This window comes from Cynocephalus volans, chromosome 3 (genome assembly GCF_027409185.1).
Source record: "Cynocephalus volans isolate mCynVol1 chromosome 3, mCynVol1.pri, whole genome shotgun sequence".
Classification (NCBI taxonomy): Eukaryota; Metazoa; Chordata; class Mammalia; order Dermoptera; family Cynocephalidae; genus Cynocephalus; species Cynocephalus volans.
Genome location: NC_084462.1, coordinates 152,042,691 through 152,057,942, shown reverse-complemented (window position 1 = coordinate 152,057,942; position 15,252 = coordinate 152,042,691). Strand labels below are relative to the sequence as shown.

Sequence of the window (15,252 nt, the reverse complement as noted above, 5' to 3'; positions counted from 1 at the left end):
TAGGAAAACTGTGACCCAATTACAGAACACAGGACTCTTTCCCTTTAACCACCCAGGATGGCCATGGAATGGGAATCCTAACCACACATGGCACAATCACAGTAAAAGGGTGTTGAACTTCCAGAAGAAAAGATTGGGGGATGGGCGAGAGAATCACCCTATCAATGCCAAGGCTTGTCCTTGGTGATGAGATTTATTCTGTGTTGCTTCAAAGGGTAGAATATGGATGGAGCGACAGAAATTTCAAGGAAGCAAATTTTGGTACCTAAGGAAGAAACTCCTAAAGATGGAGACTGTGGGGTAAATGGCTAAGTCTTCAGGCTTTGACTTACAGACCTGGTGAATGAAAAATCCCCCAGTTTGCTGAATACTGCTATGTGACCATGGGCAAGTGACTTAACTGTTCCAAGGTTGTTCCTTGTCTCACAAAGTTGTATAGATGAAATAAAATTATATATATGTAAGTTAACTGAAGGCAGACACCTTGTCCTTTATGTTTATTGCTGTATACCCAGCCCCCAAACCCAGGGTCTAGTACATAGTAAGTACTAGGCTCACCAAATATTAATGGAATGACTGAATTTATTGGATCCTTAACATGAGACAGATGCTGAGATAAGCATTTTCATTCATTTCAAACACATTTGTGGAACATCTACTATGAGCCAGGAACTAGGCTCATCACGGTAGCACTTTCTGTCATTATGGTTACTATTATTATAGTTTTGGTGGTGGTGGTTGTCAAAATGTTCACTTTAGGTGTTGGTGAGTATCCCTGTGGTTGGAAATGCCTAACTCATGCTGGATGACAAGTTGGCGATGTTGATAAGAAAATTCATACACCTATGTAAGGTCTGGGGACATATTCAAATCTGAAACCATAATTCTAACTTTACATAACTCTCAAGACTAACTAGTTAACACCAATTCATACTTTTGTCCTTTCCACATAGAAACACTGTGGAAGGAAACATTTGCCCACAAGCTTCTGTGTAAACCCTATTGGTAATTTGGGTGCTCTTTTAAAGTCCCTTTGGCAGAAATGTGAAGGGAAGGACCACTTGGATCCATTCCAACCTGGGATTCTTCTACTTCAAGTCCATCCTCCTTGGCATTACACATCCTGCTTCCTTTTTCAAAAAAATTTGAAACCTTTTGGTTTTGGGTCCTACAGGACATGGCATTATTTCAGTGCTGATATGAAATGGTGTATGTATGTACAAGAGGCAGATAATGAGTTTTATACTAGCTAATGAATAATTTCAAGGCCACAGGAATACCACCAGGGAGGCTGAATCCTTTAATCTTCTGTAGCATTATCTTTGGCCTTCTTATGTCTGGTACCATTGTCTGAGCTTGGGGTTGCTGCTCTATGGTTGGGACTGGGCAACACGAATCATCTGGGTAAATATGAAAAACGGTGTTCCAAACACGGACATCTGATTTCCCAATGGGAATTAGGAAAACTGTGGTTGGTTGGTGGAAACATTTGGTTTTCATCTTAGCTGTTCGAAGTTGGCACAGTCTGGTGGTTAAAGAGAAGAGCTGAAAGGATGGAACTTCCCATCTGGAGGTCACTCACAACCTGTGAAGCTCTGGGAGCAGCTTTAGGCTGCTCCGAATCTTGGCCTTCCTTGTTGCACTGCAGGCAAGTGTCCTTGCCTTGAATGGAGCACTCCTATGTATTTGGGCTGTGAGGACTTTGATTTGAGATGTCCTAGAGAGTTTCTGGCTAAAAGCCACCCAACTCATTTCCCTTGGAGGTGGACTAAAGAGCTTCAGAATCCACTTTAGAAACTCAGCCCAAAGTCTAGATTCAGAGAGTTCTTCCTAGTACCTTCCTTGAAAGCATTCTACAAGTTTCAATTGTCACATCCTTCTTTGGAAAATGGTCTCAGAAGCCACATTTACAGTGTCCTTGAGATTTATCGGCCAATGTGCTACACAAGGAACAATCCTAGATCAACAATGGTTTGGCCAGTCCTCCCATCCACATGGCAGGATCTTGGCTGAACATCTTAGTATGAGGTCCCTCTTTTATCCCCCTTCTTTGACCAATCTTCACCCAGAAACTCATCTTCTGGCTACCAGGTTACTGCATGTCTCTAGCCTGACCTCCTTTCCACCCTGAGATTTTGCATTAGTAATTCATCCATTTTTATGCGTGGTTCTCTGGTTCCACACCAATTTCTGTTGAGTACCCTTTGTTCTTGGACCCCACCTCAGAGTCTATATCCATTTTTTTCCCATCTTAAACGCATCCATCTAACCATCTTCCAGTGTCCCAGTGAGGGCTGGCTTCAAGGATGGGTGACTTGTGCTGTCTCATAGGGCCCCATGATCAGAAGGGCCCTGGACTTGGTTTAATGCTCTGCTGTTGCCTTTTTGAAACTCTTAATAATTTTGTCTTTAAACTTGCCTTTTGTAAGTGAAGTCTGATGGGACAATGGAGTATGAGCAAAGAGATAGGCATAATACCATTCTTCGCAGCCCCATTCACATAGTGCATTCACAACACCCCATGAGCACAGAATTCTAGTACACCCAAATGCAAGAAAGTTCACTGAGAGTACAAGGTAAGGGTATATGTCTGTAACTAAGTAAGCAGACTTCTGACAGTCCCAAGAGGCCATGTTCTCCATGTGAGCCAGAAATTGCTTCAAAAGCTGAAAGAAAACAAGAGTGTTCTATGAAACACAGATGATGTAGGAACCCTGTCATATCCTTTCTTACTTATGTTACTTCCATGTGTCAGCCAACCACTTACGCTGAAGTTGATGACACAGAAGGAAAGGGTAGGGTAACCTAGAGTTCCTTTTTCTTTCCTTGCTTATCAGAAAGGCTGGTAGAAAGTGAGCATATAAAATATGCATATGAAGTAGGCATATAAATAAGTAAAATAAAATAATTGAGTTCATGTGGCATTTTCACTGTTCTAGAAAGAATAAGCTGCATATGCATGTAAGAGCTACAAAGTATGAATTGTGTAATTTGTATGAGTCCACACACAAATTAAGTGCTCTTAATTTAAAACTGGTATGCACAATATAAAGATTAGTAAAATTTATGCCAATAATTTATAATTTTAATTTTCTTTACTTGTAATGACATTAAATAGCAAATAAAAAATACGATGTCAAGTCAAGAGAGAGAACATGAAATAAAGGAAATAGCTTTATCTTTTAGGACCTTTAATGACACTTCGCCCCTGCTTTTTGAACAAGGAGTCTCATGTTTTCATTTTGTACTGGGCCCCACAAAGTATGGAGCTGGCCCTCATCCCATGGCTTCAAGACATGTCCGTGAGCACTGATAAAGCTGGTTTCAGACCAGCACCGTTCTAGGCCTTTTCCCAGTGTGATGTCTTGGTCGAACTTGTCATGCCCCTGTCCTGGGTCTTCAAATGGCATCAGTGGGTATTAGCTGCCCCTTTAGTAAAATAAACAAACAAAAATCTCCCAAATACAGCTCTAAATAAATGAGAAAATGGAGGTAAAATGAAGTGGTAGGGGCTTATCCAAAGTTACAAGGCATGTCAGGGGTAGAGGCACATGCTCCTAGCCTTCAGGCCCAATGCCATGGTCTGTTGGCACCCTCTCCACTGCTGGCATTTGAGTCTCGAACATAATTTGAAAATACCAAGTCATTATGTGTTGTACTCCTTTGATCACAACCCAGCTGGGGCCACCACAGCCCCACAAGTACAGATGTACAGCAAAAGGTCCTGTCCTTCAAGGAGTTCTGCACAGAACATTCCAAGGCCCCAGGGGAGCCCTGTGTCTTGTTGTTGATCAACATGAGTCAATCAACGGGCATACATGCTTTCTTTACAGTCTCAGTGAGGATCAGATTCCTACGTCTCCCCAGGCAGGTCAGAATATCTTTTCTAATCGTTGTATTAGAATCGTTTGAAATTCTGAAGGAACAGAATGTTCCCTATATTTTTCCTTGAATTTTTTAGAAAATAAGACACGCAAGATCACATCCAGGGACCCTGCACAACTGGCCTGCAAACCAAAAGGAAATCCAAGCCCGAACAGACCACAACCTGGGACACTTTGCAAATTGCCAGTGCACCCTTCATGTGGTCCCCTCAAGTCATCCAAATGGGTTTTTAGATTAATATCTCTTTACATATTATTACTGTCCCCTTGCTATACTTCTGGAGGCTTCCATGCAGAGTTTAAGAGTCCACTGAGCTGAGGTTTTCTCCGGAAGCCTCACAACAGCCTCTTGTTTGGAGCAGAGATGCCCTTAGCAACACAGCCCAATTCTCCAGATACTTCTTGGCTAGTCCACGTTCCTTCTAAACCCCAAACATCTTCCTCCATGCAGAGCTCCGTTTAGGAGGAGGACAGATTCTTGAGAAAATATCTTCAGACTGCTCCCTGGTGCTGCAGCCCTGAAGGAAGGGTCAGCTGCCTTTCTGCCACCATGAACCTGCAGTTGCTGGTCTCCTTCCTTTTAGCAGGCACACAGGGAAAGGATATCTAATGGGCCATGCTGCACTGTTCTGGTTCCAACAATAACAATGATCATCTTTCCTACCTTTCTAAAAACACATTTAAAATTGTTATGTTGCCATTTAAAACAATCCTCATGAAAATATTTTAATGAAATGTAGAAGTGCTTCTGGTAAGTGGGATTAAAAGCAGGGTACGTGATTGGATATACAGGAGGACCTCAGTTTTGTAAATAGTTTATATTTATACACAGAAAAAAACACAGGAAGGAAACACACCACCACATATTTCTTAAGGTGGAGAGATTAGAGGTTACTCTGTATTTTCTTCTTTAAACTTTTTGGTATTCTCTAAAAGAAAATACATAATATAGGTAACTATTACTTTAGTAATCCAACAAGAAAGGGTACTTTCTTATTAGCTGGGACTTCTGAGATAGTGGAAACCAATTTTATGCATCACCTTGAAGGATACCAACATCAGGTTTCTACTTCTCCCCAAAGTGATTTCTGTGTGGAATGCTCTTCACAGCTGAATTTTCTATACAAGATACAGATTTTGGCTTTGACAAGACAGCTCAGTTTATAACCACACTTTTCTTTTTTTTCTTAAGTGAAACTGATGACATTTGGAAACAGCTCCGTAAGAGTCCTGAATCAAGGTACTACATTTCTTTCTCCTTGTTACCAGGGCTGAGAGCTCCCAAAGGAATTTTCAAGGGTTTGGGAGCTCACCTGAGATTGGGCTCAAGGGAGACAGAAGCCCAGAGGATGTCGACTTTGTGCATCGAGGTGTAATGATAAGAACATTGCCTTTGGAGTTGAATGGCTCTGGAGCCTTGGATTTTTCTCTGCAAAACTGATGATCATATTTCTTTTATATAAATTATAACGATTAAATAAGAATGTATAGAGGGTACCTAAAAGAGCACACAATCAATTATCAATATTAATAGGTGATGGGCATCGGAGAAGGCAGCGGAGGGGAAAATCTGCTATTGCTACTCTCCATTCTCTCACCACTGAAGTTTTCCAAAGTGTGTGGGTGGTGGGAATGGAAGCGGAGGGGCTGTCCAGATCTCAGGCTGCCTTGACTGGGCTGGCCTGACCAAGGACACATCTCAGTTTCACTGTGGAAATGTAACCACTTCTAGGGTGGAAGGCAGGCAGCACTAGCTACTGGCAGGCAGCCAAAAGTGTGGGGTGAGGGGCAGCCCTAGAATGTTCATGGATAATACTGAATATAAGACTCCATTACTACTCTGAAATCACTGCATTAGCCATCCAGAGCGCCTCTTCCTCCACCCATGGCTTGCTGTGCCTTTCAACCATCCATCGGGCAGCAGCCAGTAATGCCAGAGGGAAACAAAGGGAATCAAGCCATGTCTTGTAATGGATTGAAATATTCCATCTTTGCTGTACTACTACTTTATCTGCTGCCATTATTCCTTGGACTGCTATCAGCACCACCATTTCTACAACTGCTGCCACTACTACTACTATTACTATTAATCCTTTAAGTTTGTAAACTACTTTACAATTTACAAAGTGCCTCCCTGGCTTGGGTTCCACCTGATTAAAGATGATACTGAACATGCCATTATAGGAAGGCAGAGGTAGGCTGGCACTAGAAACCTCAAAGGGAACAGAACATATCTGCACTTAGGAACAGAGGAGAATTATCAGTATTTATTTTCATCCCCCACCTGCCTGGGCCCCAGACAAGTCCACCATTCCCAGCCACACCCATTCACACTCCCAATCCTATCCTGCTCTAACAGTCCATAGCTAGGTGTAGGCAACTTCCAGGGTTAGGAACTAGGAGAAACGGCCTTTAATTTGGTCAGAGATCGACCAGACCCAAATCCCACCGAATGGGGTGTGAGAGGTGGAGACAATGCTTTTCAAATATAAGGCCATTGCCTCTGCCAGTATCTCCCACCTTCTCACAAGAAGGCCCTTGGAAAGACCCACACTCTTCCTTTTTTTAGAGACTTTAATTTTTCCTGTGCCTAAGTTCAATTTTTTAAAAATGCCTGACTTTGACCCTCATGCCCAGAGTGAACTCCGGAATGTACACCTTGTTAGCCCAACAGAAGGGCCCCTTTCCCCTCACCCCTGGCAGCCGCGCTATAGGAGTGAGAATGGGGCACGGAGGACAGCGAGAACGCAGCACGGCTCAAGCTCGACCGCGAGCCGGGTTCCCTTTGAGATTGCCGCCTTCACCTGGCAACCGGGAACCCCAGCAGAGCTCAGAGAGAAGAAAGTGGCATTTTGGAATCCATTTTGCTCAAGATGCTGAAGGCATCGTGGCACACTCCCCGTTGCTACTGGGGCCAAAGAACTTGGGGAAGGACCTTACCCAAAGGGATGCGGTTAGTTGGGGGGATGGCCACCTCCGGTGCCAGTGATACCTAAGGGGAGCAGACAGGTGCGTGGGCCGCCCTTAGGACCCACCCGCAGGAAAATGCCCAGCTAGCTGTGGGTGCGGGGGCCCACTCCAGGCGCTGCTTCGGCATTTTGGACCTAGGTCCGCTGGTGAGCAGTAGCAGCAGCAGTCGACGCCAGGCCAGCTGGGTCCCCTTCTCTGTCCTGTCATTTATAGGTGAGATTTACGATGTAGGCAAGGGGAGGGACGCGAGATGACTACGGCCTTTGGAAGGCAAAATCCTGAAAGTCACACTTTTCCCGAAGCGCCTCCCTCCCGGGTTCTCCTCCCCAGAGCAGCAGGTCACAGCAGGGGAGTCTGCGCCGCAGGGGTCCGCGGGACGCGGAGGGCCGGGGAAAGGGGCCCCCTGCCGGGAGGGAGGCGGGGAGGAGGCGCCGGGCGCGGCGCGGCTCACCTGCTAGGCTGTTGTAGCAGTCGATCTCGATGGCTTCCACCGTCTTGCTCTGCTCCTCCGAGAGGCGACTGGGCTTGGGGGCCCCGGCCGGGGAGGCGGCGCGCGAATCCCGCTCCCGTTCCCCGGGGGGTGGCAGCAGCCCCTTCAGCTCCAGCAAAGCCCGGTGGTATTTGCCGATGGCTTCGCGGAATTTCTTGTCCTTGTAGCACTGCGCCCCTTGGCTCTTGAACTCGTGCGCGCGCCGGATGAGCTCGGCGGGCTCGGCCGCCGCCCCAGCCTGGCCCCGCGCCGGGGCCCCTCCGCCGCCGCCCGGGACGCACAGCGGTGGCGGCGGCCGCTGCCCCTCGCCGGCCGCGGGCGGGCTGGGGTTCCCCCTCGCCCCGGCCGCCGAGCCCTTCCTCTCCATTCGGCCGCCGCCCGGGCGCCCTGCGATCCACCCGCCGCCGCGGCCGCCGCCGCGCCCTCCCGGGTTTAAAAGCGGCGGGCGCCGGTCGCGCGCCACGCAGGTTTCGCCGCGGCCGTGTCACCCCGCGGCGGTCCGCCGGCCCGCACTCCCATGCTCCTCGCCAGCTGCCGGAGGCTGCTGTCCCCTCCTCCTCGGACTGCCTGCTCCTCCTCCCTCCCTCCCCCACTCCCGCGCCGCCCGCCCTCCTCCCCTCCTGCAACCTGCGGGCGGCGGCGACCTGGCCCTCGCGCGCAGCGGGGCATCGGTTTGGGGGGACCGCGGGCCTGCCTGGGGTGGCGGTGATTGTCGCCGACCCGGAAGAAGCTTGGCTCGCCCGAAGGAGGGGAGGATTAACGACAAAGACGGCCACTCTTTACCATTCAATCCAGCCCTCTGAGACGCGCCTCGTCTGAGACGAATGGGGGGAGGGGTGTGTGTGTGTGTGTGTAGGGGGTAGGGTGGCAGCAATGAAATGCATGCAGACTCACCCTCAATAGACTACTTAAAAATTAAAAAGAAAGGTGCGGCGGGGAGCAAGGGACATAGGCACAAGCCATAGCTTCTTGTTTGCAGGAAGGCATTATTTTTTTTTTAAGGGGGCAGGGTCTCTTTTTGTGGATCCAGGTTGTCGCTGAGGTGTGTTTAGTTGTGTGTGGCCGCCGGGACACCCAGAACATGGAGTGCATTTCAGCGTGTGCGGCGTTGTATTCCAAGAGCCTGTGTGTGTGCTTACGCTGTCTGTGTGCGCAGCTGTGCAGCATGAATCACGGACATCAAAGATGGAAAACACCTGTTACTGCTGGTCATCAGGCTTGACGTGCAAACGTTCTAGTTTCCACTTACAGGACAGTTCTCTTCCCTTCCTCAGGAGGCTCCGTTCCTTCATTCATTCTTTCAGTCAACCCTGAGTATCAGCTGTCTGCTGGGGATTTGCTAATGCCAAGAAGCAGATAAAAATAGGCGTCATTCCCCTGCCCTCAAGAAACTCCCAGTCTACTGGGGGAGGTACATCGCCCACTGGTAGAGTCACTGGATCAGGTAGACATTGGTAAGTGTCACTGGGTGGGCGTGGGGCGTGGGGTAGGGACAGAAAATGCTGTGGTGCCCTGAGGAGAGGAGGGAGGGGTGGCTTTTTGAGTAGTGGTGGATTTATGGAGGGAATAGCATTTGAGGGACTTGAAGGATGGGTAAGATTTGGGCATGAAAAAATAGAAGGAAGTGACATATCAGCCAGGGTGAAGAAATTGAGCAGAAGTCCTAATGTTTGAAATCTCAGGTGTGTTTAGGGCATGATGTTTGATTTTGTGGCCTAAATAGAAGTCGTGGGAAATGACTGGATTGTCTTATGGAGGCTTTTGGATGAAGAGTTTGGATTTGATTTTATAGACAATGGAGAAAGCTGACATTTTTTAGTTCTCTCCCCTCTATGATGCTAGTAAATATATATAAATATATTCTAAAGCATTGGTTGTCAAAGTGTGGTTCCCAGACCTGCAACATCAGCATCACCTGGGAAACCGTTAGAAATGCAAATTCTGGGGTCCCACTCCAGACCTACTAAATCAGAAACTCTGGGGGTTGGGTCCAACCTGTATGTTTTCAACCTGTACTTTCACAAACTCTTTGATTGGTTCACATGCCCTACTTCAGAACCTTGTTACTCATAGTTTAGGCTTTGGGCAAATCACTCAGCAACCTGTTAGAAATGCAGAATGTGCAAAATCTCAGACCTACTGACCCAGAAGCTGCATTTTAACAAGATTACCGGGTGATTTGTACACCTGCTAAAGTGTAAGTGCACTGCTCTAGAGGTTTTGGAAAATACACCAAAGTATAAGGAGGAAACCCCAGCTTATGCCCAGGTATATTCTTTCTTAATATTTTGATGTAATTCCTACCAGTTGTTTTCTACTCATCTATATTTCACATAGTGTTCTTTCAACAAGCATAAGTGGTATGGGACTGCTATGGGCTGAATGTTTGTCCCCTCCAAAGCTCATGTTGGAACTTAATTCCCAATATGGTGTTAAAAAGGTGGGGCCTTTAAGAAGTGATTGGATTGTGAATACTGTACCCTCAAGAATGGATTAAGACATTCATGGATTAATTGTATAATGGGTTGTCAGGGAGCAGACTGGGGGCTGTATAAGGAGAGGAAGAAAGCATGTGGAAAGGAGCTCTTGCTCAGCCCTTGCCATGTGAAGCCCTTTGCTGTCTTGGGATTCTGCAGAGTTTCCACCAAGAAGAAGACCCTCACCGTATGCACCCTCCAGACCTTGGACTTCCCAGCCTCCAAAACTGTAAGAAATAAATCTCTTTTATTTGTACTTTACCTAGTTTCAAGTATTCTTTTATAAGTGACAGAAAACTGACTAATACAAGGACAGTATACACAATTTGTTTCCTGCTTTTTTCCTCTTTACATTATATGTAATTAAATATTCTTTTAAAGGTTCATTTTTAGTGGCTCTATAATATTCTGTTGTATGTTACCATATTATACTTAGCCATTTTTCTATATGGTTCAACACAGATCTTGCTATTATAAATAACAGTGAGATCATAAAAATGATAGATACCATATATATATATATATATATATATATATATATATATATATATATATATATATATATATATATATATATATATATATTGCTTACTTTGTGCCAGGCACTGCATTAAGAACTTTACATATAATAATTCATTTAATCTTCATAAGAACCCAGTGAAATAAGTGCTATTAATATCTCCATTTTAGACACCAAGTCACAGATTCTGTCACTGACAAAAGAATACCCAAAACTGGGTAATGTATAAGTAAAAGAGGTTTATTTCTTACAGTTTTGGAGGCTGAGAAGTCCAAGGTCCAGGGGGTGCATCTGATGAGAACCTTCTTCTTGGTGGGAACTCTCTGCAGAGTCCCAAGGCAGCACAAGATAACACTGCTCATTAATAGTAATGCCGGGATTTAAAGCTAAGCATCTGGCTCCAGAATCTATGCTCAACGACCCTTACACTTAAAATTTGTCCTAATTTATTTTTCCTTAAAATAAATTATTATGCCAACTTTTAAGAAATTCTTGAAATACACTGTCAATTTGAATTTTAGAAAGGTTATACTAACTTATGCTCCCACTGGCAATGTGCTAGTTTCACAGCATTGTTGGCAACATCAAGGGTGAACTGTAAAAAAAAAGTTCTAATTTGATAAATGAAAAATGTTTACTGAATTAACTGGTATATCTCTAATTATAATGGTGAACAATTTTCACATGTATAGTTGCAGTTACTAGAGAACTGAGGGCTTTTAGTTGGACACACATTACTTTTCTAAGTGCTTTAACATCTTTAATCTCATTTGATCCTCGCATCAGCCCCAGAGAGAGTAAATGATTCTCTACTTACACAGTGAGTCTGCAGTTCTTTCTAACAAGTGAGACATCATATTCAGTGGTTAAGAGGCTCTGGACTCAGGCAGGTGTAGGCTGGAATTCTATCTTTGCTTCTTCCTGGGCAAGTTATTCAACTTCTGAAAACCTCAAATTTCCTCACTCATTAAATGGGGATACTGCTTACTTCATAGGGTTGTTGTGAAGCATATTGTCAGTGCTCAACAGATGGTAACTGTAATTATTACTAATGAAATCCTGTCATTATTGGATTCTCGTAATAATGTTGTAGCAGAACTCAAGTTGTTTCATAAATATTTGCCAACCCCTTGCCCTTTTTACTTTAAAGTATTGCATCAGGTAGAGCAAAGAGAAGAAATTGGGGGTTAGGATGCACTGAATTTTCATTGTTACCAGTACTTAAAGTCACTCAAGTAGGAAGTGCTACAGAAAGTGAATATTGGATGAAGATGTCGGCCTGGGAGTTGGCTACTTTAAGAAGTAAGACATGAATTGGGTCACGATGGTCATAACCATTTAATGGTGAGAGGTATCGATGTGCCAAGTTACTTTTTGTTTTCCCATTTGTCCTGGTTTAATGATACAGTATCTCATTCTTAGATTTTGGGTTTGAGGGCAGGGCTGCAAGAGACATGTAACCCATGTGGTACTACCGTAGTGTGAGGAGCTGCCCGAAATCGCCATTACAAGATGGCGCTGATTTCCGGTGGAGGGCAGGGCTGCTCGGTAACACGCCTGGGCCGATTAGGCAGCCACCAATAAGGTAGGAGCACGTCCTAGGCGAGGAGCAGTCTCTGTATAAAGGGCGCGGGTTCCCTCGCTCGGGGTCTCCATTTTTGGCAAGCTTATGCTCTCCCTCTCAAGATGCATTAAAGCTGATCTGCAGAAGGATCCTTTGTGTGCCGCGTCGTTCTTGCTGGCGAGACGGTAGCGCGGGACATTTGGTGCCGAAACCCGGGAACTTGTGTCATCGTCAGCACCTTCGGAGACCCCCTGGAGACAGGGAGGATTCAGAACTGCAGGAGGGTAAGTTCGGAGAGGTATGCCTGTTCTTGGTCTGGGGTTAATCCGGTTGGTTTAAAAGGTTTTGAAATCGCCCGTTGGTGTGGTCAGACTGACGTAGATAAGCAGCTGCACCAGAGACCTGTGTGAGCCTCTAGTACGTAAGGGAACGGCGCGTCTCACAGCGACTCCCACGGAGTGGGGCGCGTTATGGGTTCCACTCAGTCCATGGTTACCGCGTTAGAGGCCGTGCTGAGACAACGTGATATAAAGGTAGGGGGCCGTGTGCTCAAAAATTTTGTAAAAGAGGTAGATCGTGTAGCGCCGTGGTTTGCTTGTTCCGGCTCCTTGACTTTGAGCTCTTGGAACAAACTAGGCAGAGACCTTGACCGCAAGTACGCGGAGGGAGACCTCCGTCAGGGCACCAAGACCATTTGGAAGTTTATTAAAAATTGCTTAGAAGATGAGGGCTGTAAACCGGTAGTGATAGTAGGGCAAAATACATTAGAGGAGGTCCAAGACAGCATGTCAGAAACTGAACGGAGTGAGAGGATGGGTACCCGCAGGAGGAGAGACGTCTCCCATAAGAAAAAGGGCCCTCCCGGTAAGTCTACGGACGAGGGAGAGATTCTAAAACAACAAAGTGACACTCCCGGCACATCTGCCGGTAAAGGAGGGATTTCAAAACCCAGACAAAAGTTGGAAGGGAAAGAAGGAGGCCTCTACCCTATGCAAGAGCTGGGGGCCTTAAAACAAGAATTAGAAGATTTAAATCTGGATGAGTCCGACTCCGATCCCCTCAGCCCTAGTGAGGAATCCGATTTGGAGGAGGAAGCTGCCAGGTACGAGGAGGAGAGATATCATCCCGACAGGCGGCGGAGACCACTCGGGGAGTGGAAATGCTGGCCGCCCCCAGTGGCCCCCGCACAGCCTGCGCCTTCGGCGCCTCCTCCTTACGTGCAGTCTTCTAATCCCTTCTCATTCCTCTCTGATAAAGTGAGGAAAAAGGTTCAAGCTGCCTTCCCAGTTTTTGAGGTTGAGGGCGGAGGGAGAGTTCATGCCCCCGTCGAGTACACCCAAATTAAGGATCTAGCAGAGGCGGTTAGAAAATATGGTGTAAATGCCAATTTTACTCTAGTAATGCTAGAAAGGTTTGCTGGTGTGGCTATGACACCCGCTGACTGGCAAATGTTGGCTAAGGCAACGCTCCCTACCATGGGTCAATACATGGAATGGAAGGCGCTATGGCATGAGGCTGCACAAGCTCAAGCCAGGGCAAACGCTGCTGCACTGACCCCCGAGCAGCGAGATTGGACCTTTGATATGTTAACAGGCCAGGGCCCATTTGCCGCTGATCAGACGGCTTTCCCATGGGGTGCTTATGTTCAAGTTTCTAGCACTGCCATTAAGGCTTGGAAGGCACTCCCCAAAAAAGGGGAAGCTTCTGGACAACTTACTAAGATCATTCAGGGACCTCAGGAACCATTCTCAGATTTTGTGGCTCGAATGACAGAAGCAGCGGGGCGCATCTTTGGGGACCCTGATCAGACTGCGCTAAACGCTCAGCTGAAGGGAGGATTAATGGTGGTTAACCAGCGGGTGGATCTTGTGCAGGAACAAATAGACGTTTTATGGCAAATTGCTCAATTGGGGTGTCAATGGAAATATTCAGGGTTATGTGTCACCAGTATCCAATATAAAAAGTATACCAAAGCTGCAAATTTGTCTAAACAATTATCCCAGCATCTTTCAACAGGTTGGACGAGAGAATTTGACAACCTGATAAACCAGCTGCGCATGGCCATTGTGTCCGTGAATTCAACAAGAGTGGATGTCTCCTTCGCAGCCGGACTGTCCTCATGGATTAAAACGGCCGTGTCCCACTTCAAGGAGTGGGCAGGAGTGATTGGGGTTGGCATGTTCTTATGTGGGGGAACTGTGCTCCTACTATGGTTGGTCTGCAGATTAAAAGCCCAGACCCAGAGAGACAGGGTAGTCATCGCTGTCCATGCTTAAGGATTAGCCTGCTCTGACTCCCCTTCCCCCTTCCTGTTGGCTGGCCTCCCTGAAGCTTGTTCAGAGGAGTTCGCCCTTGCTCAAACAGGTCTATGTGTAACAACAGGCTCCAGTGTGTCCAGAGACGGGCAACTTCCCCCAGACTTGAACCAACCTAAGACATGGTGCCCAGTGGCGATAGGGTCAACCTATGACGGGTAAGGTCAAAGTCTGTGGAGGTACGACCTAGGACAGGAACGCTGGCTAATTTGTCCACGACCGCCGAGCTTGTACCAGCCGCTTTAAATGATAAAAAAGGGGGAGATGTGAGGAGCTGCCCGAAATCGCCATTACAAGACGGCGCTGATTTCCGGTGGAGGGCAGGGCTGCTCGGTAACACGCCTGGGCCGATTAGGCAGCCACCAATAAGGTAGGAGCACGTCCTAGGCGAGGAGCAGTCTCTATATAAAGGGCGCGGGTTCCCTCGCTCGGGGTCTCCATTTTTGGCAAGCTTATGCTCTCCCTCTCAAGATGCATTAAAGCTGATCTGCAGAAGGATCCTTTGTGTGCCGCGTCGTTCTTGCTGGCGAGACGGTAGCGCGGGACACCGTAGGTCTGAAGCAAAACTCAACTTGAGAACTTAGTACTAGCTTGGATGAAGGAACAAGAATGAGCAGGGGAGGGAATATTGTTACGGGCGGGGCATACAGAGTGAGAGGAGACTTACTGTGCCCGTCTGGCCCGCTCCACAGAGTGGCGCACATGTTTGTAGCATTGTTACGTTTGCTTGTCTTTAGTATGCTTCTGTCTCTGTCTAAGCCGCTCATTGGTAAATGTGTTCTGGCTTCTTTGAAATGGTTTCTTCCCTTCAAATGGAATTAAATAGGTGCCAACAAGAATTTCTCTAACATTCTTTCATTAACTATTGACCATATGCAGAGTGCTAGTTTAGGATGTGAGCAAAGACCCAAGTGACAGAAGAGTTGGGCATGGATTTAGAAGTCAGTAACTCAGTGTTTCTTAAACTTTAACGTGTGTATGAATCACCTGGAGGTCTTATTAAAATGCAGCTCTCTGAGTCTGTTAATCCAG

General features: G+C 46.5%; 1 protein-coding gene across 2 annotated transcripts in view; it reads right to left on the bottom strand.

The window, feature by feature from the left end:
- Nucleotides 1–7,911, bottom strand: part of TTC9 (tetratricopeptide repeat domain 9) — a 29,216-nt gene extending 21,305 nt beyond the window's left edge. Inside the window, exons 1-2 of one of the 2 annotated variants that reach the window (XM_063090876.1) lie at nt 7,306–7,911; nt 565–2,666 (exon numbers count right to left, since the gene is read on the bottom strand). In XM_063090876.1, the coding sequence (XP_062946946.1) occupies nt 2,536–2,666; nt 7,306–7,711 (537 nt within the window). In that variant the 5' untranslated portion in view covers nt 7,712–7,911 and the 3' untranslated portion in view covers nt 565–2,535. Of the gene's footprint in view, nt 1–564; nt 2,667–7,305 lie in introns of those variants that run through there. The other variant, XM_063090875.1, reaches the window with a different exon arrangement.
- Between the last annotated feature and the right edge of the window lie 7,341 nt (nt 7,912–15,252).